The sequence below is a fragment of the Ambystoma mexicanum genome, chromosome 7q, assembly GCF_040938575.1.
Source record: "Ambystoma mexicanum isolate Mex_15411 chromosome 7q, UKY_AmexF1_1, whole genome shotgun sequence".
Classification (NCBI taxonomy): domain Eukaryota; kingdom Metazoa; phylum Chordata; class Amphibia; order Caudata; family Ambystomatidae; genus Ambystoma; species Ambystoma mexicanum.
Window position 1 is genome coordinate 902,377,371 of NC_090941.1, and position 25,356 is coordinate 902,402,726.

Genomic DNA, 25,356 nt, shown 5'->3' on the forward strand with positions numbered 1-25,356 from the left:
CAACATTTTATTATTCATACTCATCATCAGAAGTGAATACAAAATGAAATCAATTTACCTCACTTTTGAGCCAACTGTTTTCTTTGAGTTCCTTTCGACTGAACTTGTCAATACGCTTCACAGCGCTCTGTGGGCACAAAATGTACAATTGATTTATATAGGATGACCTCTACATTCTCATACCAAGAAATATATGAGAACATCTACTGAGAATGGAGGTCTTTACATATCTAACCACAATTTAGGATATTATTTTGGACAGCAGAATGTATTGTAAAGATTGTCTGCAGTCTGACGTCCATGTTGCTCCTCAGACCACTGAAAGAACCCAACTCATGGCAGCCACAGGTTAATGTTACAAGGAATCATCTATAGAAGCAGGGCCTGGGATACAGAGAACATTTTGATGTGGAGTATTTAACTCTCTAATTTTCAAAGCTCGGAGTGAAAGCATTTTCCAGAGAGTAAAAAAATACTTGTCATTGGGTGTATTTGTAGGGAAATAAAAATACATTTTATTTTTAAAAGCATATGTATTTTTCCTTTATTTCATGTTTTGTTTGTGCCGAAGTTTTTATCCTGAATGAAAAGATGTTTTTATATCCTATAGGTCCTCTTCATACCAGAAAACAAAATACTGTATTTATTATATTTATTTATTTCATTTTATTGTGTTTTACACATTTTTCAACATTAGAATTAAATTAAAATTATAATAATAAAACATTCAAGAGAAGTACATATATACAGTGATTATACCATTCATAATTAAAACAAAAAGTTAAATAGCATTCAGATTTAAATTCTTATTTCGTTTTATTGTTGTATATGGTTTACAAAGAAACCTTTACAACATTAATATTTAATAAGTTACACAGAATCGACAAAAAAGAAAAGGAAATGTTCATTATTACATCACTTTACAGGATACGAAAATCCTACTCTTGACACACAGTTGAAGAGTGAGTGATTTACAACCATCTTAAGCCTTCATAACAGGGATACAGAGACTTTCAAATCATAGAACCTGAATGTTGAAATAATTACAAACAATTTCATAGATAATATCAATAAAAAGACCTAAAAATCAAACAGAGGGATATAGCTCAATTCATCATCTATCACCCTATTTTAGGGGAATTAAAACTACATCATAATACATTGATTTGACAATACCATACAACATACATAATAAAAACACATGTTAAAACTGTTTAACTCCACTCATTTGGTTAGCGATACATGTCAAAGGGGGCATAGCAACAATTAGCTATATTTTCCTTCCCCAGAATCGTTTGCCTAGCCACAAGCTGCTACAGTAGGGCCTAAAATTCCCGGTTATTTAGGGAGAGGTTGGGGTGCCAACTATCTTGTTTCCGATCCATTGTACAAGTTCAGGGATTTAATGAATGACACCATTGCCAGACCTTCTGAGGTGTTCTGGATGTTAATACACAAAGACCATATATAGTTGTCATCCCCCCTAACTCCCCATTTGACAAATTTGGCCATATAGATAGATCTTTTGTTACAAAGAGCCGGGGATGAAAGTAGTAGGTGATTCACAGATTCGGTATCCCCCACCTTCTCGCAGAATCGGCAGAAGGAGTCTTCCACCCTTATCATATTCCTGCATAGTAACACTTCCCGGGTTGGCAAAATGTTCCAACGCAGTTTTAAAAGAACAGTCCTATAATATCGGTTCCAGGAACTGTAAGAGAAGCAGAGAGACAACCCCATGTTTCTTATGGTCCCGGTGTAAATAACTCATAGAGGGATTAGCATGGAATCTTTGTACATTTGTAATCCAGTCTCTCTCATATAACAGTCGTTTGACCCTATCTGGATTAGTAACCAGTGTTTCTCTATGCGTGTCCAGGTCGTACAGTATTTGATCACAGGTATCCCGGATCTCGTCATAAACCTACTAGAGTCATTTCCCAAACCACTCAAGTGCACCATTTTACCCAGATCAATATATAACGTATTCAGAAATGGGGCAACCAGACTACGAAATAGTGAAAGCAATCTCCATCTCACCTGGGCCTCCAAGGATGCCATTCCCAGTTCGTACCTGATAGCCACCATTGGAATATTGTTGGGTAGCTTAAGTGTCCATCTCCATAGCCTTCCCTCCAGCAGTTCCCAAAACCTAACTAGTTCACCATAGTGTAGCTCCATCCCATGTATCAATTTAGGCACAACCTTGCCTGCATAGAAGCCAATCGACGATTTAATTGAAAAGCGTCCAAAGTTTTGCTCGAGCTCCATCATTTGCTTTTTGATTACGGAAAGAGCGAAGGCTGCATCCTGAAGGTTGTGTCATAAGATGGAATATCAGGTTGAGAACATTTGATGTACATTCCAAAGGCGCCCCTTGCATACTCCAAATCTGTCTTTTCCTTTTCCGCCCCCTTGACGGCACCAAAACGCAGGTCTTCTTAGGATTGAAAGTCAATCCATTTTTCGATGAAAAGTTTTCGAATTTATTAATTAATCGTTGTAGGCCGACCTTGGTGCAGTTGGGGAGCAGAAAATCGTCTGCAAATGCCAACCAGGGAATGCGCAGTTCTCCCAGTTTTGGGGTTACCAAACCTGCCTCTGTCAGATAATCACAGATATTGGAACGATATAAATTAAAGAGTCAGGGGGCAAGCGAGCACCCCTGTCTCAGGCCTAACGGGTTTCAATCCTACGGGACAGGTTCCCCTCCAAATTAAGTCTCACGCGGATTCCTGCATTATCATACAGGCCCATAATTAGCCTCAGAAGGACTCCAGGAATCCTCCAGTTTGCAAGTTTGGACCACAGGCGGCTCTGAATCACACGGTCAAAAGCTTCGACAAATCAACTGAAGCCACATAGATTTCTCCGCCATACTCTCCCCATGCAGTTTCCTGTAACGCCCTCATAACTAATCCATTCAGATTCATAGAGTGGTCCACTCTGAACCCCGTCTGGCGTTTGCCAGATCGGGAAGTAGTGGTCCTCCACTCGTTCAGATGTGATAGCAGAATTGAGGCAAACATTTTGCAGTCTGCATCAATTAATGCTATGGGACGATAGTTATTGGCCTGATCTCTCTCACCACATTTAAAGATTGTAACCACGTAGGTGGTATGCCAAGAGATCGGGATATCCCAATTTTTCTTAATATTCTTAAAGAGCATGGTGAAGATATGTGCCCAACCAATGGGGTGGCTCTTAAAGGTGTTATTTGTCAGCCGCACGAGAGGATTTAGCATTTTTAATAAGCTACTCATATTCAATAATAGGCTGCCAATCTTCACCACCAATGTGATGTATGTCATTGAGGTCCTCAAGCAATATCCCAGGGGGATCCCCATATAGAGTTGAGAAAAAGGCAACCCATTGTGATTCAGAAACCACATTCAGTTGGCTAACAGTAGTGGTAAGTTCTTGGTCATTAATCAATGCCCAAAAGGCTCTCAGATATCTCTTGACTAGAGGTTGTAGCATGCTTTCAGCATCCTTTGCAGCATATCAGCCTTTCTTGACATGCCATAATTTGTACACCTTTGTTTCACCAGTTTGATTCTAGCATAAAATCGATCTCAGATCTCGGAGCATAGACGATTTCACACAGGCCAACTGATGGTTAAAAATATGTCTGTGTTTATGACTCAAAGGACCTTTCCTCATATTTGTGGAAGCCCTATCAATCAACCAAGGACATTTTCAAATTCAGTGGGAGTGAAGGCATGGAACCAGAGAACTAGAACTCATAAGAGAGTTGTCATTATTAAGGGTCAATATATTCTGGGGGGGTCCATCTAATCCCTCTTCCCTGTTTTACTATTCTAAGATTGGTAAGATCCCCTTTCACTGTCTTATTGACTAAAATATTAAAGTCCACTTTCATAACTCCATGGTCATTCCACAAATTGGGGAAGATCTTGATGCCTGTACTACAGACCAAACCCATTGACTCGAGTGAGAGGTTCCACATTCTCCCCCAATAGTGCTTATGATTTCCATAATTATTCCTGGCAAGGACTCTGAGGGATCGTTGTCATCATTCGAATGACGGCAATCCGAGATGGGGTCACCTGCCAGTATAACTCTACCGTTAGAGTAACCAGTAACCCTGCCAGTCCTGAATTAAGTTTGTGATTATTTCCCAAAAATCCCCTAATTCAGCTATTCCCTTATGCCAGTAGACATTGATAAAAAGAATTTCAAGATTCCCCACCGGGGAAAATACTTTAACAGCTAGGATCCCCAGCGGTAGGTCATGCACTACCCTAGATGAGAATCCTAATGTCCCTTTAATAGCAGTTAAAAGTCCCGCCGAGGGCCTCCTTCCTCTATTTTGTTATGCAAGTTGGGAGAATACCTCATAGCCAGCTATAGAAAGATTAACCAAATGCCATGTTTCTTGTAACAAAATACAATTGCTATCTTTTAACATGGTAATGGTATCAGGGTTAGATAGTAGATGAAGGTTCCCCCTGGTATTCCATGACAACAACTTCAGGTTAATATCTTCCTCTACCAACCCTTTAGGATCTATGCATATAGAGAGGCTATCATTTCCACAGGGCAACTGTAATTTGGGCCCAATCTGCATTCTGTTTATTTTTTTGAATTTATTTTTGTATTTAATTGTATTACAATTTTTACAAAATCGTTCTCTTGCCTAGAGATTTGAGGGAAAATGTAGTTTCCTCTAGTTTGCTTGTGTCGCTAGAATTCTCTTCCGTGTGTGCTTTTCATTCTTTAAAGACAACAATTTTCTGTTTATTCCCAACTGATTTGTCTTCCAACTCCAGGCTTTCAAGAAACTTGGCTGTTGCCACGGTCAAAGTGGTGGATTCTCCACTCATTAACTTGTTCCACCAGTCTTTTTCGCTCGTGGAAAGATGTTTTAGTCTATGTGGTCGCAGGTAAGTTGTTCTGGGTTTGTCTGTACCCAGACAGTGAAGAAGTAGGTATCACACTGTTTCGATCTCCAAAGTGTTACAGTATCGACATCCTTTATCTTGCGACTGCTTTCTAAGAAATAGAATTTCTTTCGTCTTCAAGACGTTCAAGCGTGCTCTTAGGAAAGTTGTGCGTAGACGTTTATCTGGAAATTTTATTAGGTAATTTCTTACCTCGTCAATCCTTTATGTGTTAATTATGTGGTGGGTCAAAGATGTATGCTTCTCTGCTTTTTCTAGGGTCTCGATCCAGTCATAGGTTTTTAGCTTTTTCTTTATTTTCCCTGGAATGCGTTCCATTCAGAGCATCCGATTTTTTCTGATTGTTCTAGTAGATTATTATACCACGTCGTCATCATTAGATTTTTTTTACTCTTCATTTCTTTTTAGATGATGTCCAGAATTTTGGGACGCGGACTCCTTAGGATTTTTCCCAGAAATAGTAAACTATTTCTCACTACCACCGATTTTAGTGATTGAAGGCTCAGTTCTCTTCGGATGACTGCTGTAGGAATAGAGTTTGGTAATCGTAACACTTTACGCCCAAAAACACCTTCCAATTTCATCCACAGTGTCATTGGAAGATGTGGCATTGCTTCTGCCCCATAAGTTATTGCTGGAGTGGCTTTCGCCTTAAAATATTTTATTATTGGGAGAATTGTGAATTTGCCAAATTTTCTTTCCAAAAGTAATACTTGTGCTGCAAGTGTTTTTGTCTTGATGATGAGATGCTCTTGCATTGATATTTCTATTTGGCTGCGAGATATTTTCACCCTCAGGTATGTAAAACTTTTCACTGTCTCCAATTTTTCTGAGTTTGCGAACCATTGAGATCTTTTGATTGGTTTTGACGATTTTTCCAAGATCATAATTTTGGTTTTTGTTGTATTTAGATCTAAATCGTTCTTCTTCAAGTAAATTACGAGACTGTCTAGTTGCCGCTGAAGGCCAATGGCCGTTTGGTCCAGCAATACAATGTCATCTGCGTAGAGCAGTCGTGTCACTTTCGACTCTCCTATTTTAGGGGGAAAGGAATGGGTGTCATTTTCTGCATCTACTATGTCTGCCATATATGCCTTATAAAGAGCAGGAGCCAGGGGACAGCCTTGTTTGACCCTTCTGGCCGTTTTTATAGTTTTTGACAATAATCCTACTTCGTTCAGGCGCACTCTGATTGAGGTATCACTGTACAAGGCTTTGACGGGTTCTACGAGTGACGCTGGACATTTTTGTTTTTCCAGTTTTCTCCATAGTTCTCCCCTGTTTACACGGTCGAACGCTTGTGCCAAGTCGATCGAGGCTATAAAGATTGTTGGATGACCCTCAAAAACTCTAGCCTTCAAGATGCTGATCATCATGATATTGACCGAAGTGCCTAAGTTCTTTTCAAACCCTGATTGTAATGGGTCTGCTGTCTTTGCCTCTTTCTGCCATTCCTGGAATTCGTCCAACACCAACGATCCGAAATGTTTTCCCGGCACATCCAATAGTGCGATAGGTCTGTAGTTTCTTGGGTCGTCCCTCGGACCTTTCTTATAAATTGGGACGATGTTTGCTGTTTTCCATGTTGCAGGAATAGATCTTGTTATCCTGCATCTTCTGAAGATTTCTGTTATTAATGGTGCCCAGGTTTCCGCCTCCTGTTTGAGGTGAACATTTGAAATTCCATCAGCGCGGGAGTTGTTCAACTTGTTGATCTTCTCTAGAATTGCCTGCTCAGTGCATACAATCCATTTGCTTGTGCCTTCTTTATCTAATGTCTTTTCCGTTGGCGTTGGTTCTTTAAATAGGTTAGTGAAATGTTCTAACCATTTGTCTTCAGAAACATTATTGATAGTGGTTTTTGCTGTATCTGATAATTTGGTCTTTATTATCGTCCAAAAGTCGTTCGAGTTCCTTTTGCAGACCAATCTCAACATGGACTCTGCGTCTTCTTGGTACAGTTCCCATCGCATTGTTTGAAGCCATGATTTGTAACTTTTTCTCTGTTTAATTGCCAGATCTATATTTTTTTGTGTAGGATTTTTCTGTGCTTGCATTTTCACTTTTCGTAAGTTAGCTTTCTTTAGTCGGAGTTCTTCATTGTATTTATGAAGATGGGTTTTTTCTTCTTTCCTTGTATGTCTAGGACATAAATATGGAATGAGAAGCGGGCGGTAATCCAAGTTTTCTAAGGTGTTATTCATTTTTTTTGTATCTGCTTTCCAGTTTATAAGTCGCCGTGATGGAAACTGTGGCCTCGGTTGTCATTTTCAGCCTGTTTCCTTGTGCGTTTGTTTCCAACTTATTTATCATTGTCACCGGCAGACTTTTAGTTGCGTGCCATGTTGCTTTGAGTAAGTTGTGGTCACTCCGAGTGGATTTCACTATCTTGAAACTCTTGATTAGTAAATATAATCCCTTAGATAGATGCGAAGATGTAGTCAATTATGCTTGTGTTTCCTTCGCTTTCCCATGTTGGCATTCTGGGTCTGGCTGTTTCTAAGGAATTAAGGTTGTACAAGTCTCAAGATTCCATCAGCTCAGACCATGCGAGACCTCTTGCTGTCGATTGCGTACAGGAATTTGTTTTGTTTCTGAATGTGTTTTTTACATCATCTGAGACCGGGCAGGTGGCGTTCAGGTCACCACATATTAAAATTTGGTCCACGTTATACGTTGTTGTAGCCTCCGTTAGTGTTCTTTCTATCTCGGTTAGAAATTCGGTCGTTTTGATTATAGCAGGATTCCAATAAATGTTCAATAGGAGAATAAGATCTTTACTTGCTTTTCTCTGTAGATTCCTGTCTTTCTCCCATTCTAACAATATCGCTTGGATTAACGTGGATGATACCAGATTGTAAACTATTCGCAAACATCCACCTGTACGTACAGCTGTTAAAAGGCCTGATGTTGGGCGACCTCTTTCTCCTTTTTGAGCTGGAGACAATTGGACCTCATAGCCGTCCATACTAGGCGGAAATAACAGCCAGGTTTCTTGCACACTTATTAAGTCGAATCGCCTAAATTTATCTCACCCGGTTGTGTGAGGTGAGTATGGCCTCTAGTATTCCATGATCCGATAGTGATGGTTTGCTCGATGTTCTGTACAACGATTTTCTTCTTCATTTGTTCCCTTCCGCAGCCAGAAAGGAACAGGTTGACTGCTATTTTCTAGTGTATTGTGTCAGCACCGAGGGGATCCATGCCCATCTTTTTGAGTCTTTTTCAACCGAATCGAGTTGTTCCTGGGTCAAGGATTTATCTCTCGCGGTACATCTCTCTTTTCCTCTGTCTGCCTGCATCTTGATCAGGCCCTTTGTTCTTCTAATTGTCATCTTTTATGTGTCCCCAACTTCATCGCTCCGATGTCTTTTAATAGGAGAATTTTCTCTTGACATCGTGTCTGATGGTCTGTGTCGAGTTTGAGTCTTTAGAACTGCGAATTGCTGATCTTTCAACTTCTTTCATATTTTCATATTTCTCCAATACTGGGTTGCGTGTTCTTTTCACCCTCATAGCGTCTTTTGTGTTTGGGGTTCTCTTGATCAAATCCCAACTTTCTTTTTCATTTTTTTCATGGTTGCGATCTTTTATCGTTCTGTTTGTTTTTTGGCTCTTGTGTCCTCTTTCTTCTAATGTTGTTTCTCGTAAGAGGTATCCTCTTTTCAACAGTTCCCCTGCATCAACAGCACAAGTTATTTTACTGTTTGGGACGTAATGTGTAAGAAAATGCTGTCCGTCCGTCCCTTATGTGTGAATTCTACTATGTTTATGTCTGCACTTCTGATTTTATCACCTTTTGAGATTTTGTCAAGGAGCTTCATCGTGGCTCTTCTGCTTTATTAGCACCTGTATAATGTGGCCTCCCTTGCCACAAACTAACTCTATCGGGATGGAACACAACTTTCAAACTCCCACAATAGTTAGGGTTGCTTTTGATGGTTGTTGCACTGCCTCTGTTAATTTCACCTCAAACCTCAGTTGTCCTAAAGTATCAGTTTCAGCCAAAACAAGATTTATTACCAACTGAGAGTTAAAGTAGATATTACATCTCTCCCATCGATCATGATTTGGGAATTGGATCCTATTAAGATCAAAGGTGGATAAAAGGCTCACGTTTGTGATTTTATGAATGTTTCCAAGATTAAGACACACTGGAGTATTCGGGCCCCAATGGCTTGTCATTTGGACTATTGGTGTAACTTTGGTTTCTCTTCCAAAATTCTCATTAATACAATTAAATGCCCCCTTACTACCATTATTTCTACCATACATAGATTGGGTTTGGCCCTCACTTCCCTTTGCCCCCCTCAGGATACCCTGGGATCCCACTGCTCCCGGGCCCTGAGGTAAGCTATCTCGGTAACCAAAGGGTTCTTTGGGATGGTCATGGGCCGCAAACTTTGTGGCATTATGAACATACATTTTACCCAAAAATGTAGCCTGTTCTGGGAAATGTGCAAAAACGTTGCCCGATATACCCATGTTCGTGCCTGTTGAGGTACTAGTTTCCTCCACTATCAGTGCAGTCAGGGGATGTGACAGGGAAGGGGGAGATAATTTCTCACATAGTCGCTTGGCTGCCTATCTTTCTGTCGGTACTGTACCTTCACCAACCCAGGCGGCAACCTTCCTAAAGTGCTTAGCTATTATATTACTTATATCTCTTGTTGGAATCACTCCCAGTGGTGTTCCCCGGGCAGCCAAAGCAAAACTCCCACTTGCTACCAAATTTTCCACATTGGTTACCGGGCCATTCTCTCCCTGTTGGATTCCATGGCCAGCCCAAACAACGTTCCCACCTGCATCCATATTTTCCACATTGGTTTCACAACTAGTCTTCTTACCTTCATTGGGTTCAACCTGTGTGTTCCTCCCAGGATTGGTTTGGGTGCCAATTTCATCGCTTACTTATTTCAGAAGCTTGCATAACCTCAGCAGTATAGATTTGTGATGGTCCATTTAAGGGAACTACGTTTGCATTAGGACTCACAATTGTATATACTTTATGATATGATACGTGGGTTATTTACAACATGCTTAATACCCAGAGGATTCTAAGCGCGGACCCGGGGATCGAACCTGTGTTGCTCCGTGTCATCTTGCTTCCAAGGCAAGCACGTTGCTCATGAGCTATCCTCCTGAGACTTGAACCTTGAATTAGGAGTGTTAATCTCTACATGTTCTGATTTTGTCCCGAGCTACGAAATCATTCTTGTGCCTTTCATTAGTGGAGCCACACACTATTAAGCAGCGAGAAAAAGCACTCGCAGCAGGTTCTCCTGAACCTGTGTGTCATTAGCAGGGTACGAAGTACATTGGGAAACATTTCCCAGGCACCCCGCACAGCGTATCTGGAAACGTCAGGTCTTTGCCGGTCCTCGCCATCATCGACATCAGAGGCCCAGAAACTGGGATACTTTATACACCACGCCATTGGCACCCGACTAAAGTAAGTTATGGGGTACATGAACCATTGGCAATTACTGCTAGACCTGCAACTGTAAGTGATTTCAACCCAGCACTTCACCTAAGTCAATGCCTAGCGTGGGATGCAAAATTGAAACCCTTAATTATTTATTTATGTCTATAAATTGGTCACACTGAACCAGGAAGCAGGCAGTTTTGCAAAGTTAAAAGGATTTATTTTATGTATTTTCACAATATATATATATATATATATATATATATATATATATATATATATATATATATATATCACACTATTTAATATTTATAAAATGATCACCAATGGGGTGATGTCACAATAAATCTCTTTAATCACACGGAGTAATAATAAGGAAAATAATGCAGCATAGAATAATACTTTGTGTGGGTTCAATCAAAATGCAAGTGACCACTCTTTCCCCCTGCACACTACTCAATCCCCCCAATATGCAGTATAAAGAGATGGAAGAAGAGAAAACAGGTTTCAGGAATACACACTCAACAAATACAGTATCTATCCGAATTTCCCCCCAGCAAACACAGGGAAAAACAGGGATGATTGCAACTTGTCAAAATGGTTTTGAATGTGCTTTGAATGGAACGGTAAAAACACTGAAAATGGATTTAATTCACTAAAATGGTTTCAATACTAGTGGGAGCCGCTTTGTATAGTTTCAGATAAACACTAGCAATGATTATTGAGTAACTAGCAGATTGAAAACTTAATCCTGAGGTCGGATGCAATGTACAGCTGTTTCACACGTGATAGATTTGAGCCAAACGAAAAATTTGCAGCAAACTTTTCTGCGCGTGGTAAGCGCGATTGCGGAAAAGCTCCAAGGAGATGGAATTTGTTGGAAAGCTGAGGATGTTAGCTTCAATTTGACACTTAAATTCAGTTTCTAGCATGCACAGTGAGGAAGTTATGAAGGTTTTTGTAGAGGTTGATTTTTTCGGAAAGAGTCAAAATTTGTAAAACAAGGTTGCGCTTTTTTTTAAATTACAAACAAGTTTCTTATTCTAGGGAGTCTATGAAGCCACAAACTATACGACAGCACAACCACCAGTCCAGCGACGCCTCTGTCTCGTTTTTGCCCACCGAGACGCTTTTCTTTCTTCAGCAAATATATTAGCGCAAAGATGATTTTAACACTACAATTACCAAATGACTATAGGGATGAGAGAAAGATTCAGGTAAGACCAAAGATTTTCTACAATGCAGTTCTGGATATAAGAGAGTGGGTTTGGATAGGGATGACTTATGGATAATACATATGCTAGAGACAATCCTATGCTATGGATACTCACTACCAATGTTTGGAATGGACCCGTCAGAGATCTGGTCAGGGATACTTTCTGGACTGGAATTCTGCTAGCACACCTGACTGGACTCAAGGCGCTCTGGTTCGGCACTCCACATGGCACTCTGGACACTGCACAGCGAAATTGGACTGGATCTGATGGGTTGGATCTGGTTCGCTGCTATCTGGTCACAGCTCAGCTCTACTGGGTCGGATCTCGGAATTCTGACAAGAATTCATAGCAAGAAAGCAGCACATCTCAGCCAGGCTGTTCTTTTCTTTTTGTTCCCCTTGGAGGTCTGGGGTCAAATCTGGTTTCAGGATTATAAAAGGCCAAACTGAGAAGGGTTCAGCTTTGGAAATGGGCCTTTCTGCTTTCAAAGTTCTGGAGTCTGGAATATGGATTTCAATTGCAAAGTGCTTTGCCAGCAATCAGATGGTGGGTGAATGTCTCTGTCTAGGTCCTAAACTATCGCTATTTATTATTTTCTAAAAGGTTGGGTATGCTGACTTCTACTAGGCACACCCCTAGGGATTCTATTGGTTAGGGTCTTTCCTCTCCCCTGATTTGAGAAGAAAACCTGGTGTCATGATGACGCTGTATTTTGTAATCCAAGGAGTACCTGCCCTTTGTTTCTGCACATGAAATCTATTTTTCATACAAGACAGATTTACAATTTTACAACCTTAATACCAATAGCACATTTATATCAGATATTTGTTGGAGCAAGTATTCATCCGAGCCCCGTCTTGGTGAGAGCTCCAGTCTAGATTTGGCAATTTTTCACACCTTTGGTCTGGTACCCAATGTCAGATTTTCCCACATATGTGCGCATGACATCTGGCCATAATCATGTGAAGTTTCATGTTTCTGGCATCACCACAATTGCTACAAAACCACAAATTCTGTAGTCTTGTCCCTGAACATAGCACAGAGTTCTGAGTAGTTTTACAATGTGACCAGAATTTTCATATTAACAATACTGTTATTTTACACATTTTTACAATTTTGCACAGTCCTCTGTCAGTCCTTTTCAAAGATATACTTTCTTGTGCTTTAAGAATACACATAACTGTCTGTCCCGCCTCCAAAGTTTTGGCGGGTCAAGAGAAATCCCAGCCTCTTTCCCCTGGCAGGAGTTTCTGTTGACAGTTGCATCTGCATATCTTTTCCATCAAGGGAGTCTTTTGTCTCTCCCCAGAGCAGCAGAGCAAAATCTCCTCCCCTCTTCATTAACACCTAAATGGAAGTTCCTGGCCTTTGATGAGAAGGAGAAGGGTGGTGTGTTTCCCAGTGGGGGAAGCTTCTTTGAAGTTTTGCTGAATCAGGTTACTTTAAAGTGAATTGTTACACTGTTCTTTGTTGAAATTAAAGTTACAATTTTTAAAACCGCCAAACATATTGTCACTCACCGGATGCTTTTCCCGGAATAACTCAAGAAGGCCCAGACCGGATTTGATTGTAGAACCCCGGTTAGACCAAAACCGGGGTCTCCTCTCTGTTGAGGGAAAAAAACTCTTTTCAATGATATGCCCCCCACCGTTAGAAAACAGTCAAGGAGGCCGATCACTTAAAAGAGCGGAGAGCTGTCATGATGCCTACCCCCGGGCATCCGGATCAAGCCCATCAGCCCCGGGAGCAGGCATCCAGACATTTACAAAAACCCCAGCAGCCCCAGCTAGGGGCTGTCTGGGTTCAGTCCTGGCGCCGTAGGCACCAGGCTCATAATAAAAACCAGTCCTGGCGCCATAGGCGCCAGGCTCATAGACATTACTTACTTCATGCAGACCATGCTGCAAATAAATCCAAGCCAACGTGAGGCCTGGATGGGACTATTTTACTACAGGGACTATTTTTTTTACTCTGGTGTGGTCCTGGGGAATTTCTTTCCTGGGACTACTTTGGAGGCTATTTAAACCACGCCCGAACAGCAGCACATGCTTCGTGTTATTCTGCATCCAGCAGCGTGACTCTCACAGTGCCTGCAGCCAGCATCCAGTCTTCTGCCACGCCCGCGTGCCTGCAGCCAGCATCCAGTCTTCTGCCACGCCCGCCTCGAATCCAGAGCTCCTAGAATGAAGAGGAATTAAAGGACAAGGTTAGAAAACAAACTTATTTCAAATTCCTCACCTGATTCCGGATCCATTTCATCTCCCGACCTGGAAAGTACATCAGTCCTGCACGCGTTGCTTCGCCAGCTCCAGCACGGCGCCATACTCACCAGTTCTCACAGCATCTTTCGATCCGGCACTGTCTCTATCATTTCTTCGCCGTACTCCGGCACCTAGGGGCACAAGAATAACAAGGTGAGCCAAGGGAATCAACAAATACCTCTTACCACCATAGACTTACCTGATTTACCACCGGCGGTATTATTCTCCATATCTTCATATGCCGCATCTGTAAAGAGGGAGAAAAACAACACGTTAACGCATGCAATAGTTACCGGACAGCGTTGGGTAACACAGACTCTTACCTGAACGCCAGCAGAAGCTACAAGACCTTCTTCTCACGAACTCAGTTGCAACTTAAGGAAGGAAGGGGACAAGAGTGAACATCGGGCACATTGAACTCTTTGAACTTGATACTACCAATCCCGCCTGGGACTTCAGAGTCAATGCTTACCGGAACTCTCCCAACGCCTTCAAACCAGTGAAGTAACTGGTATCTACGCGCCCCTGCAAGTCACGCAGGATGGAGAGCGCATCTTTTACAAACATAAGGTGAGGTTACTAAGGGGATATCGGAGGTGATTAGTGGGGGAGAGCGAGAACAGTTAGGAGGCCATCACTAAAACCCACAGGTGGCTAATCCCTGTCTCCACTTGCAGGAAAATACTTCTTCGGGTCCAGCAGACAAGACTAGGCGGGCCAGTCCAGACAGTCATCTCTGCACTACGCATCACGTTGACGGAGACCGCAGCTGTCCGGGTCCGATCGACACCCCTGTGGGGTCCAGCTGAGCGTAACAGAACACAAGGCCTTTCTAAAAATACCCACCCGGGTGTTATGGAAACCTCGGAAACCGACCAACTGGCCCAATTATTGGGGGAACTTAGGGCGGAAGTACATGCCGCTCGCCAAGAGATTAATGCCCTCAGGAGAGAACTGATTGTCTCAAAGGAGCGCACTGATGATCTGGCTAGGCAACTACTGCAAAACCAAGCTGGGCAAACGCCCCTACCTGGATATCGGGGAAACCCAACCCCCGTTTCATCAAGCAATCCTGTGCAAGTGGTTTTACCAGGAAATATTCCGTTAGCTCCACCCAAACGCTTTGCTGGGGACCCCAAAAGGTTTGCCGTGTTTATGAACCAATGCCGCTTGCACTTTTTATGCAGACCGGGAGCCTTTCCAAATGACCAAGCCAAAGTAGCCTTTGTATTGTCATATCTTAGTGGCAGCGCAGCGGATTGGTCCATTTCGTTAGTCAACCAGGATGATCCTCTTCTCCGGGATTTTCAGGGTTTTCAAAGGAGCATGGAAAAACTATTCGCCAGACACTCACAGGGTCAAGCCCTGGACAACAAACTTTTATCCTTACGACAGGGTAACCAGGATCTGCTAAACTATATTGCAACCTTCAATAGGTTGGTGGTGGAAACCGGGTATGCGGAGGAAAAACGAATTACATTGCTTCATCGTGGACTTCGGTGAGAACTCAAAGACGTCTTGGCTCAAGTTGTGAACCCACCTCAGGATTGCACAGAATTTATAGACTTAGTGGTCCAGCTAGACCACCGACTTCAGAACCGAAAGACTGATTGAGCTAAATTCGAGAATCGGGTATTGGTTAAACCCAACGTTGCCCCCAAAGGAACAGATGCATCTGAACCTATGCAGATCGGGGGGGTTAAAGGACCCTTAACTCAAAAGGAAAGAGAAAGAAGACGACAAATGCAGTTGTGTCTGTACTGTGGAACCTCAGGACATTTTCTACGGGATTGCCCTACAAAACCACCCAAGAAGGTGGTAGGAGTTGCTGATAAAAGCCACATAGAGCCTGATTCGGGAAACGACCACGCCCGACAAGCGTAGAGGTCCGCTTGCCGAGCTTAAAGAAGGACACTCAGACTAGCATCTGATCATCCCAATGGTCCTACTTGATCCCAGGCAGCCATCATGTATGCACGCAGTAAGGGCATACATAGATGGCGGGCCGTAGGAAACTATATGGACCACAAATTGGTGTCAAGGATGAATCTACCTCTTGGCAAAAAGACCACTTCGGATGTCATCACCACAGTTGATGGAACTGAGATTGCCTCGGGGCCTCTAACTCATTCCACTACAGAGATGACACGGTTGAGTCAAGATGGGCATCGAGAGACTATTGTGTTTGATCTAATCAAAGCCCCACAGTTCCAGATAATACTGGGGATGCCATGGTTGGAAACACATAATCCTTGTATAGAATGGCGAGAGAAGAGAATAACCTTCCCGGACTGTGCACACACCTGTTACCCGGAGAAAACTTTGAACAAAGGCCTGGCTACAGTCGTTAACCCAATCGTGCAGTTACCTCAGGAATACCAAGAATTTCAGGATGTTTTTCAAAAAGAACAGGCCAATACATTACCTCCTCACAGATCATACGATTGTCAAATCGACCTCCTACCTGGTGCACAACCCCCATGCAGTAGAATCTACGCCCTCACGGAACCTGAAAATCTTCACCTACGGCAATACTTGGACCAATACCTTGCTAATGGCTTTATTCGTCCTTCCAAGTCTCCTGCATCCTCAGCTTTATTCTTCGTGCCAAAAAAGGAAGGTGACCTTAGAACGTGCATAGATTACCGCGCATTAAATCAGATTACGGTAAAAAAACGATACCCATTGCCTCTGATCCCCGAATTACTAGACCAAGTAAAGGATGCTTGTATCTACACTAAGTTAGATCTCCGAGGGGCATATCATCTGGTACGTGTCAAGAAAGGCGACGAATGGAAGACTGCCTTTCGCACCAAGTACGGATTATTCGAATATCAGGTGATGCCCTTCGGGTTGTGCAATGCACCAGCAGCCTTCCAGTATTTTATGAACGATGTCCTTCGTGAACTCATTGACGTCTGTGTCGTCGTATACATAGATGATATTCTAGTGTACTCCTCCTCAGAATCAGACCATGTTAAGCATGTGCGTGCAGTCCTTGAGAAACTACGCCAGCACAAGTTATATGCAAAATTGGAAAAATGTGTTTTTCATGCTACGGAAGTTGAATTTCTTGGATTTATCCTGACTCCAAAGGGAGTCCGAATGGACTCTTGAAAGGTGGACGCAATTCTCAAGTGGCCATCACCCAGTTCAGTCAAAGGGGTACAAAGCATGCTCGGATTTGCTAATTTCTACCGCAGATTAATTCCGGACTCCTCCCATGTTGTACACCCCATCACAGCACTTTTGTGAAAAAACAAACGGTTCTTGTGGACCGAAGAGGCTGAAAAGGCCTTCCAAGAGCTGAAATCGAAATTCACATCAGCACCTGTCTTAAAGCATCCACGCCCTGAGCTTCCATACATAGTAGAAACTGATGCATCCAGTTTAGCCATGGGAGCTGTCCTGTCCCAGAAGGATCCTGAAACCGGTCAACTTCACCCAGCAGCGTTTTGATCCAGAAAGTTCTCAGCACCTGAGTTAAACTATGCGATTACCGATAAAGAGCTATTAGCTATCAAATCCGCCTTTAAGGCTTGGCGGCACTACCTTCTTGGTGCCAGGCATACCATTACCGTAATCACTGATCACCGGAACCTGCAGTATTTAAAAACAGCCAAAGCCCAATCATCGTGACAACTTCGATGGGCATTGTTCTTTGCCGAATTCAATTTCGTGATCACTTATCGACCAGGCCGCAAAAATGGCAAAGCAGATGCCTTATCCCGAATAGGGATGGGAGAAGCATATGCAAACCCGGAACCGGTGCCAATAATTCCCGAGCAAAGAATCCTTGTCATAACTACTCTACAGACACTAGAAGATATTCATTCAAAAATCCAACAACTCTTCGATCCAGCAACCCTGCAGGACTGGGTAAAGAAAGGCCCGGACTACTCAGTCGTCAATGACCTACCTTACTATCAAGGACGACTATTTCTACCACACAAGGAAATACAAGAACTAGTCATCTCCAATTACCATGACACCCTGATGGAAGGACACCCAGGTATCACAAAAACTGAAGCGAAAATTAAGAGACAGTTCTGGTGGCCCACTTGGCAAAAAGACGTAAAGTCATTTGTGATGTCTTGTGGCATTTGCGCCCAAAACAAAAGCCAGAAGAAAAAACCTGCTGGCCTTTTACAACCTTTGGATATTCCACCTACACCATGGCACACCTTGTCTTTAGACTTTATTACAGATCTACCTTCATGTAATGGATTTAACACCATCCTAGTTATTGTGGATCTTTTTTCCAAGATGGCCCACTTTATTCCTTTCAAAGGATTACCTCCCGCTTCAATTTTGGCCAAGGAGTTCCTCGAAAACATTGTTCGAATACACGGATTTCCTTCCGTATTGGTCTCTGACCGAGGCAGTCAATTCATTTCACAATTTTGGAAGAAATGTTGTCAATTGGCGCAAATCAACGTGAGGTTATCAACCAGTCACCATCCCCAGACCGATGGTCAGATGGAGAGGACCAACCAGACCCTTGAACAGTACCTACGTTGCATGCTGCACCAGACCGAAAGCAATTGGAAGGATATTTTATGGATTTCCGAATATGCATACAATAACTCAGTACATTCTGGAACAGGACAAAGCCCCTTCTATACCATATACAGACATCACCCTCAAACCTCAGAACTCGATTCGCCTCAGCACTTAGAAATGCCTGCGGTTAGTCATTTACACTCTACTATTACACAAGCCTTTAAGGAGGCAACAGAACATTTGAAACAAGCGAAAGAGAAATATAAGAAAAATGCTGATCAACATAGAAGCGATGCTCTACGATATCAGATTGGGCATCAAGTTTGGCTGGCTACAAAACACATACCTCTAAAAGGAACTCAGACTTTTAATCCTAGGTATTTGGGACCTTACACTATTAAGGCCATTATCAACCCGGTGACCGTCAAGTTGGAATTACCCTCTAATATGCGGATCCATCCTGTCTTTCATGTTTCACTTCTGAAACCAGTTCAACCCGGGACAAGACTTGCCAAACCACCTGACCCCATCCTAATAGATGGAGAACCTGAATTCGAGGTAAAGAATATCCTGGTCTCTAAGTTGGTTAAATCAAGACTTTTTTATTTAATCGACTGGAAAGGTTACGGACCACAGGAAAGGTCATGGGAGCCTAGTGACCACGTTCATTCACCTCGGTTGGTGAAGAAATTCCATTGGAACTTCCCAGACAAACCAGGGCCAAGGGGAAGAACAACTTTAGGAGGGGCCTTGGGGGTGAGTGCTGTCATGATGCCTACCCCCGGGCATCTGGATCAAGCCCATCAGCCCCAGAAGCAGGCATCCAGACATTTACAAAAACCCCAGCAGCCCCAGCTAGGGACTGTCTGGGTTCAGTCCTGGCGCCGTAGGCACCAGGCTCATAATAAAAACCAGTCCTGGCGCCATAGGTGCCAGGCTCATAGACATTACTTACCTCATGCAGACCATGCTGCAAATAAATCCAAGCCAACGTGAGGTCTGGATGGGACTATTTTACTACAGGGACTATTTTTTACTCGGGTGTGGTCCTGGGGAACTTCTTTCCTGGGACTACTTTGGAGGCTATTTAAACCACGCCCGAATAGCAGCACATGCTTCGTGTTATTCTGCATCCAGCAGCGTGACTCTCACCGTGCCTGCAGCCAGCATCCAGTCTTCTGCCACGCCCGCGTGCCTGCAGCCAGCATCCAGTCTTCTGCCACATCCGCCTCGAATCCGGAGCTCCTAGAATAAAGAGGAAGAAAAGGACAAGGTTAGAAAACAAACTTATTTCTAATTCCTCACCTGATTCCGGATCCATTTCATCTCCCGACCTGGAAAGTACATCAGTCCTGCACGCGTCGCTTCAACAGCTCCAGCACGGCGCCATACTCACCAGTTCTCACAGCATCTTTTGATCCGGCACTGTCTGCATCATTTCTTCGCCGTACTCCGGCACCTAGGGGCATAAGAATAACAAGGTGAGCCAAGGGAATCAACAAATACCTCTTACCACCATAGACTTACCTGATTTACCACCGGCGGTATTATTCTCCATATCTTCATATGCTGCATCTGTAAAGAGGGAGAAAAACAACACGTTAACGCATGCAATAGTTACCGGACAGCGTTGGGTAACACAGACTCTTACCTGAACGCAAGCATCAGCTACAAGACCTTCTTCTCACGAACTCAGTTGCAACTTAAGGAAGGAAGGGGACAAGAGTGAACATTGGGCACATTGAACTCTTTGAACTTGATACTACCAATCCCGCCTGGGACTTCAGAGTCAATGCTTACCGGAACTCTCCCAACGCCTTCAAACCAGTGAAGTAACTGGTATCTATGCGCCCCTGCAAGACACGCAGGATGGAGAGCTCCTCTTTTACAAACATAAGGTGAGGTTACTAAGGGGATATCGGAGGTGATTAGTGGGGGGGGAGCGAGAACAGTTGGGAGGCCATCACTAAAACCCACAGGTGGCTAATCCCTGTCTCCACTTGCAGGAAAATACTTCTTCGGGTCCAGCAGACAAGACTAGGCGGGCCAGTCCAGACAGTCATCTCTGCACTACGCATCACGTTGACGGAGACCGCAGCTGTCCGGGTCCGATCGACACCCCTGTGGGGTCCAGGTGAGCATAACAGAGCACACACCGCTATGACCACCAGCTGCAAAAAAAAGAAAACACTGTTTAGTTGTATGACGATTATATTGAGAGATGAAGACCTTTTTTAAACTATAGGTATACCTGAACTATGGTGGCGATTATTTTCTGACAAGCCCTACCCCGATTACCTAAAAGGAAGAACAACCCCGTAACTAGCAGAACACTAGAGGTGTGTAGGCAAAAATGTGATAGAAAGAATGAAGAGTAGGGAAGGTTATTACCATTGGAATTAATTGTAGGTCAGTAAAAAGTCCAACAACGAATAGGATAAAATAAAAAAATGGGAAGGTTAGAACAGGGACTGTCCCGACGAAATGAGGGGCGCACTAGGGTCGGGATGGTGCACGGTGATGCAAAGCGTCCCGGAGTGCACTTGTATTAGATGTCTTCCTCGAAGAATGAGAGCATTGCAGAAGGAGTGTCCACAGAATCCTTAATCAGGTGATGTAGCAGCCTTATCAACAGGGCGGGGTCAGGGGAGTCAGGAAACGTGCAACAGATAGTTGTAAAAAAGTAAATACTGTGCAGCCTGACAACTTTAAAGAGCAAAGAAATACTTGCAGTAATCATCCGTCGATTGATAACAGGCGAAGCAGGGAGGATAAATGCAGTCCGTTAGGCGAGCCAAATTCCGGTATACAGTTTTCCATAGAACTAGACTGAGGCAATTCAAGGCAGTACGTTTAAACGTGCAGGGGTCTGACACATAGTTGAATGAACCGAAACAGAGGGCAGTTTGAGGCAGTCTGTTTAAACGTGCAGGGGTCTGGTACACAAAGCAGAAAAAACCAAGCCAAGGGAAATCCAAAAAGCAGTCCGTTAGGAGAAAAAAATCGGAACCAGATGAAAGTGAAGACGAAACTTCGGTAACAAGCTGGGAACAAGTTCAATAGGAAGCAGCGTTCGGCTCGTCTCACTGTGTAATGAAAGGTTCAGAATGAGGCTCCGGTTTCCCATTGGCAGCATTCAGGAATGGAGCAGGAATGCTGGGACATGTAGTCCTTTCAGTGCTGCGGGTAGTAACAGCCACAGAAATAGCCCGTTTCCATGGCAGCCTCCACTGCCTATAGAAAGGCGCTGAAAAGCGCCAGATTCTATTACCTAGGTGAACACCAGCTCTAATAGAAGGATTATGCTTTGTCCGGCGAGTAAATCCTTTTAACCCTCGGGATACCGCAGAGCCTTGAACCGTAACAGCATCCACCCCCAAAGGCGGCGGCAACCCGCTGTGGGCGTGGAAGTGGCGCAGTAGTAGAGGTGAACGAATGTTTTCCAACGGCTCCCAAGTGCGATCCTCGGGACTGTACCCCTTCCAATTGACCAGATAAAAAGGCCGACCCGACACATTCGAAAGCCCATAATGTCCGCCACTTCGAATTCATCATCCCCTACAGAAGTGACCGGGGATGGGCCCACGGGAAGACGGACAGAAGCAGAACAAGGCTTTAACAGGGATATGTGGAAACCGGGTGGATCTTCCAAGTAGTTGGAAGACGCAATTGCATAGCAACCGGGTTAATAATGGCAGTGATAGGGAAAGGACCAACAAAACGTGGGAGAAGAGAACGCTTGCCCGGAATCTTGAGATGACGGGCAGCGAGTCAGACCTTTGAACCAACTCGATAATCAGGAGTCGGAAGGCGATGGCGATCAGCGAACTTTTTTGCCCAGACCTGTGCTTGAAGCAGATGTAGGCGCACATCCCGATGAATTGTATCCATGTCCCGAAGGCAGGCCCTCGCCGCCGGGTTGTTGATAGGAAGGCTAGGATCCAGAGGCAGAGAACGTGGGTGTTGGCCATAAAAGGCAAAAAACAGGGAACCCCTGAAGCAGAATGAATAGAGTTATTGTACGCGAACTCTGCAGGTGGTAGTAGTGACAACCAAGACTTCTGAAAATGCAAAGAGAGGCACCGCAGATACTGTTCTAGTGTTGCGTTAACCCTATCTGTTTGCCCATCGGTTTGTGTGTGATAAGCTGAGCTGTATCTGGCATCGATATGCAAAGCCTTCGTCATGGCCTTCCAGAAGCGTGCCGTAAATTGAGGACCACGATCGGATACAATGACCACTGGTAATCCAATAAGATGAAAAACATTCCTCAAGAAGAGGTCCGCCAATACAGAAGCCGACGGAAGCCCTGCACAGGGTATAAAAATTGCCATCTTAGTAAAATAGTCAACCACTACCCAGATAGTGTCCATACCCCCTACCGGAGGTAGTTCCACTATAAAATCCATGGAGACCATGTACCAATGTCAAGGAGTTCCCCCCTTCTCACCTGAGTTCGATCTTTGCTGGATTTCTTGATTGATGTCTTCTTGCGGACTGATCGAGTCTTGAATAAGGCGGCACAAGTCTCTTCCGACTCCAGCGTGCGTTCAAAGTTCCCGGATGCAAGGATCCAGGAATCCGGGAAATTAGCAGAGTGCGCAACTAGCACGACAGGAATCAAGAAAGGAAGGAAAGGGACTAGGAATGGTGTAGGCTGGGAGAAGCAAGGGAAACAATACTGCGAGCTATGGAGCACACGCCTGGTCGCTACTTCGCAATAGCATTGAGACGCGTGGAGCAGCGGGAGGCGTGGTCTATAAATAGAACACGCTACATCTAAGGTGTAGAGTGAGGAAGGTGTTTCACAGTGGACGGCCATGTTGGAAGTATAAGGGAGTGTAATCCCCATTGAGACAATGACCAGGAAGTCCAAAAGGGGTGTGTTCTGTAGTTCATGAGAGCATGCCTCCTCCGAAGGCCCATTCCTCTTGGTTTGCCCGGGTGTATAAGGTGAAATCTTCTGAGTAGTCGAAGGGCCTTGAGATTAGAAAGTGGTTCCCAGGTTCTTTCACTGGGAGGATATCCTTTCCATTCAACCAAGTATTGAAGCTGACCCCGTTTATACCTGTAGCCACATATTCGGGATACTTCATGTTCCAATTGGTTGTCAACCAGTAGAGGAGGAGGTCGGCAGGATTTCTGGGAGGATTGGGTGTAGGGTTTTAATAAGGATGTGTGAAATACTGGGTGAATTTTCTTCCAGGAGTCTAGTATCTGATCCGGTATGAAACCGGATTGATAATTTCCTTGATGGGAAATGGAGCATAGTACCGAGGGGCCAACTTGTTTGGCCGTAAATATCAGGGTAGTAATTTCTAGGACAACCAGACTTGATCACTGATTGCATAAGAAGGACCTGGTCTTTTTTTTGAAATCCGCATACCTCTTAGTCTGTGTTCTGGACCTCTCTAAGTTTTCTTTGGCCCCCTGGTGTACGTTGATGATGGTTTCTATCCAGGAGTTGACAGTAGGTACTGGTGTAGGATGAGGGAGAACAGAGGGTAGAACCGATGGATGGAAACCTTAACAATAAAAGGGGCTGGTCTTAAGTGCTGAATGATCAGAATTGTTGTAAGCGAATTCAGCCACGGGTATCAGGAGCGACCAGTCATCCTGAACGTTGGTGGCGAAACATCGAAGATACTGCTCCAGGGTCTGATTAGCACGTTCTGTAGCCCCGTTGGTTTGGGGATGATAACCATTAGAGAGGGCGCGTTGGATTCCCAAAATGCGACAGAGATATTTCCAGAATTGAGAGACGTATTGAGGTCCTCGATCAGATATGATCTTGGAAGGAGGTCCATGTAAACGGAATATGTGTTCCAGGAAGATTCCAGCAAGCTCGGACGAGGATGGCAGCTTACACAGGGGTGTAAAATGAGCCATATGAGTGAACAAGTCAATGCTAACCATGATGGTCGTGTACCCTCGGGAAGGTGGTAATTCTACAATGAAGTCTGTAGCAATGAATTCCCATGGCCTTGTTGGCAGTGTAGGTTGCAGTAGAAGACCCGCCGGTCTCTTGTTATCATGTTTATTTTGACTGCAGACAGTACAAGCTTTGATGTACTGTTGTACGTTGGTCTTCATTCCAGGCCACCAAAACTGTCTTTGTATAAGACGGAGGGTGTTGGTTATGCCACGATGTCCGGAATGAAGGGTATCATGACAGAGGTTTATTATTCTTTGTTGTAATTTCTGTGTAGGAATGACCAGTGCATTGTCCTTGAATAAATATCCTTCCTTAATTCTTAGGTTCCATGGATTCTTCCTTGAAATATCCTTCCAGAGGTCAGAGGATTGGGTTTGCACTCTAATTTCTTCCAGGAGGTTGACTGCTTGAGCTACAAAGATCGTGTGGGGAAACATCTTAGGATAGGCCTTGTCTTCAGTGGTTACATAGTCAGGACATCGAGATAAGGCATCAGCAATCATGTTTTGTGATCCGGGAACATGAGTGATTTGGGATTTGGTACTGGGCAAAGAAGTAGGCCCAACGCGCCTGACGACTGTTGTTCCTGCACTCCAACGACTGAAGTAGATGTCACCATTCAGTGAAGGCTTGGCGGATGGCTAACAGTTCCTTTTCCAGGACGGAAGAGTGTGTCACACTGGGAGTCAGGGTTCGTGAGAGGTAAGCAATGGGGTGTTCCAGTTTATCCTCAAGTTCCTGCTTCAAGGCCGCTCCTATGGCGTAGTTAGAGGCATCCGTTTCCACTAGGAATGGCCGATTTATGTCAGGTTGGGCCAAGATGGGGGCTTGCGTGAACTCTGTCTTTAAATGTTGGAATGCCTTATCTTGCGGTGTGGACCAGATAAAGGGGGTATCTTTCTTCAAGAGGGCAACGATCGGCTGAACGATCTCGGAAAAGGTAGAAATGAACTTCCGGTAGAAGTTGGCAAGCCCCAGGAATGATTGAACTTGTTTCACGGACGTGGGAGCGGGCCATGTCAGTATGGCCTTTACCTTTGATGGGTCCATACCAATTCCTTCTGGGCTGAGAATGAATGCTAGGTAGTGA

At 43.9% G+C, this 25,356-nt stretch overlaps 1 protein-coding gene across 1 annotated transcript in view; it reads right to left on the reverse strand.

Moving 5' to 3' along the window:
* CCDC83 (coiled-coil domain containing 83) overlaps positions 1–25,356 on the reverse strand; it is a 472,571-nt gene that overhangs the window by 101,285 nt on the left and 345,930 nt on the right. Inside the window, exon 7 of the mRNA XM_069639776.1 lies at positions 59–127. Coding sequence (XP_069495877.1) covers positions 59–127 — 69 coding nt within the window. The remainder of the gene's footprint in view (positions 1–58; positions 128–25,356) is intronic.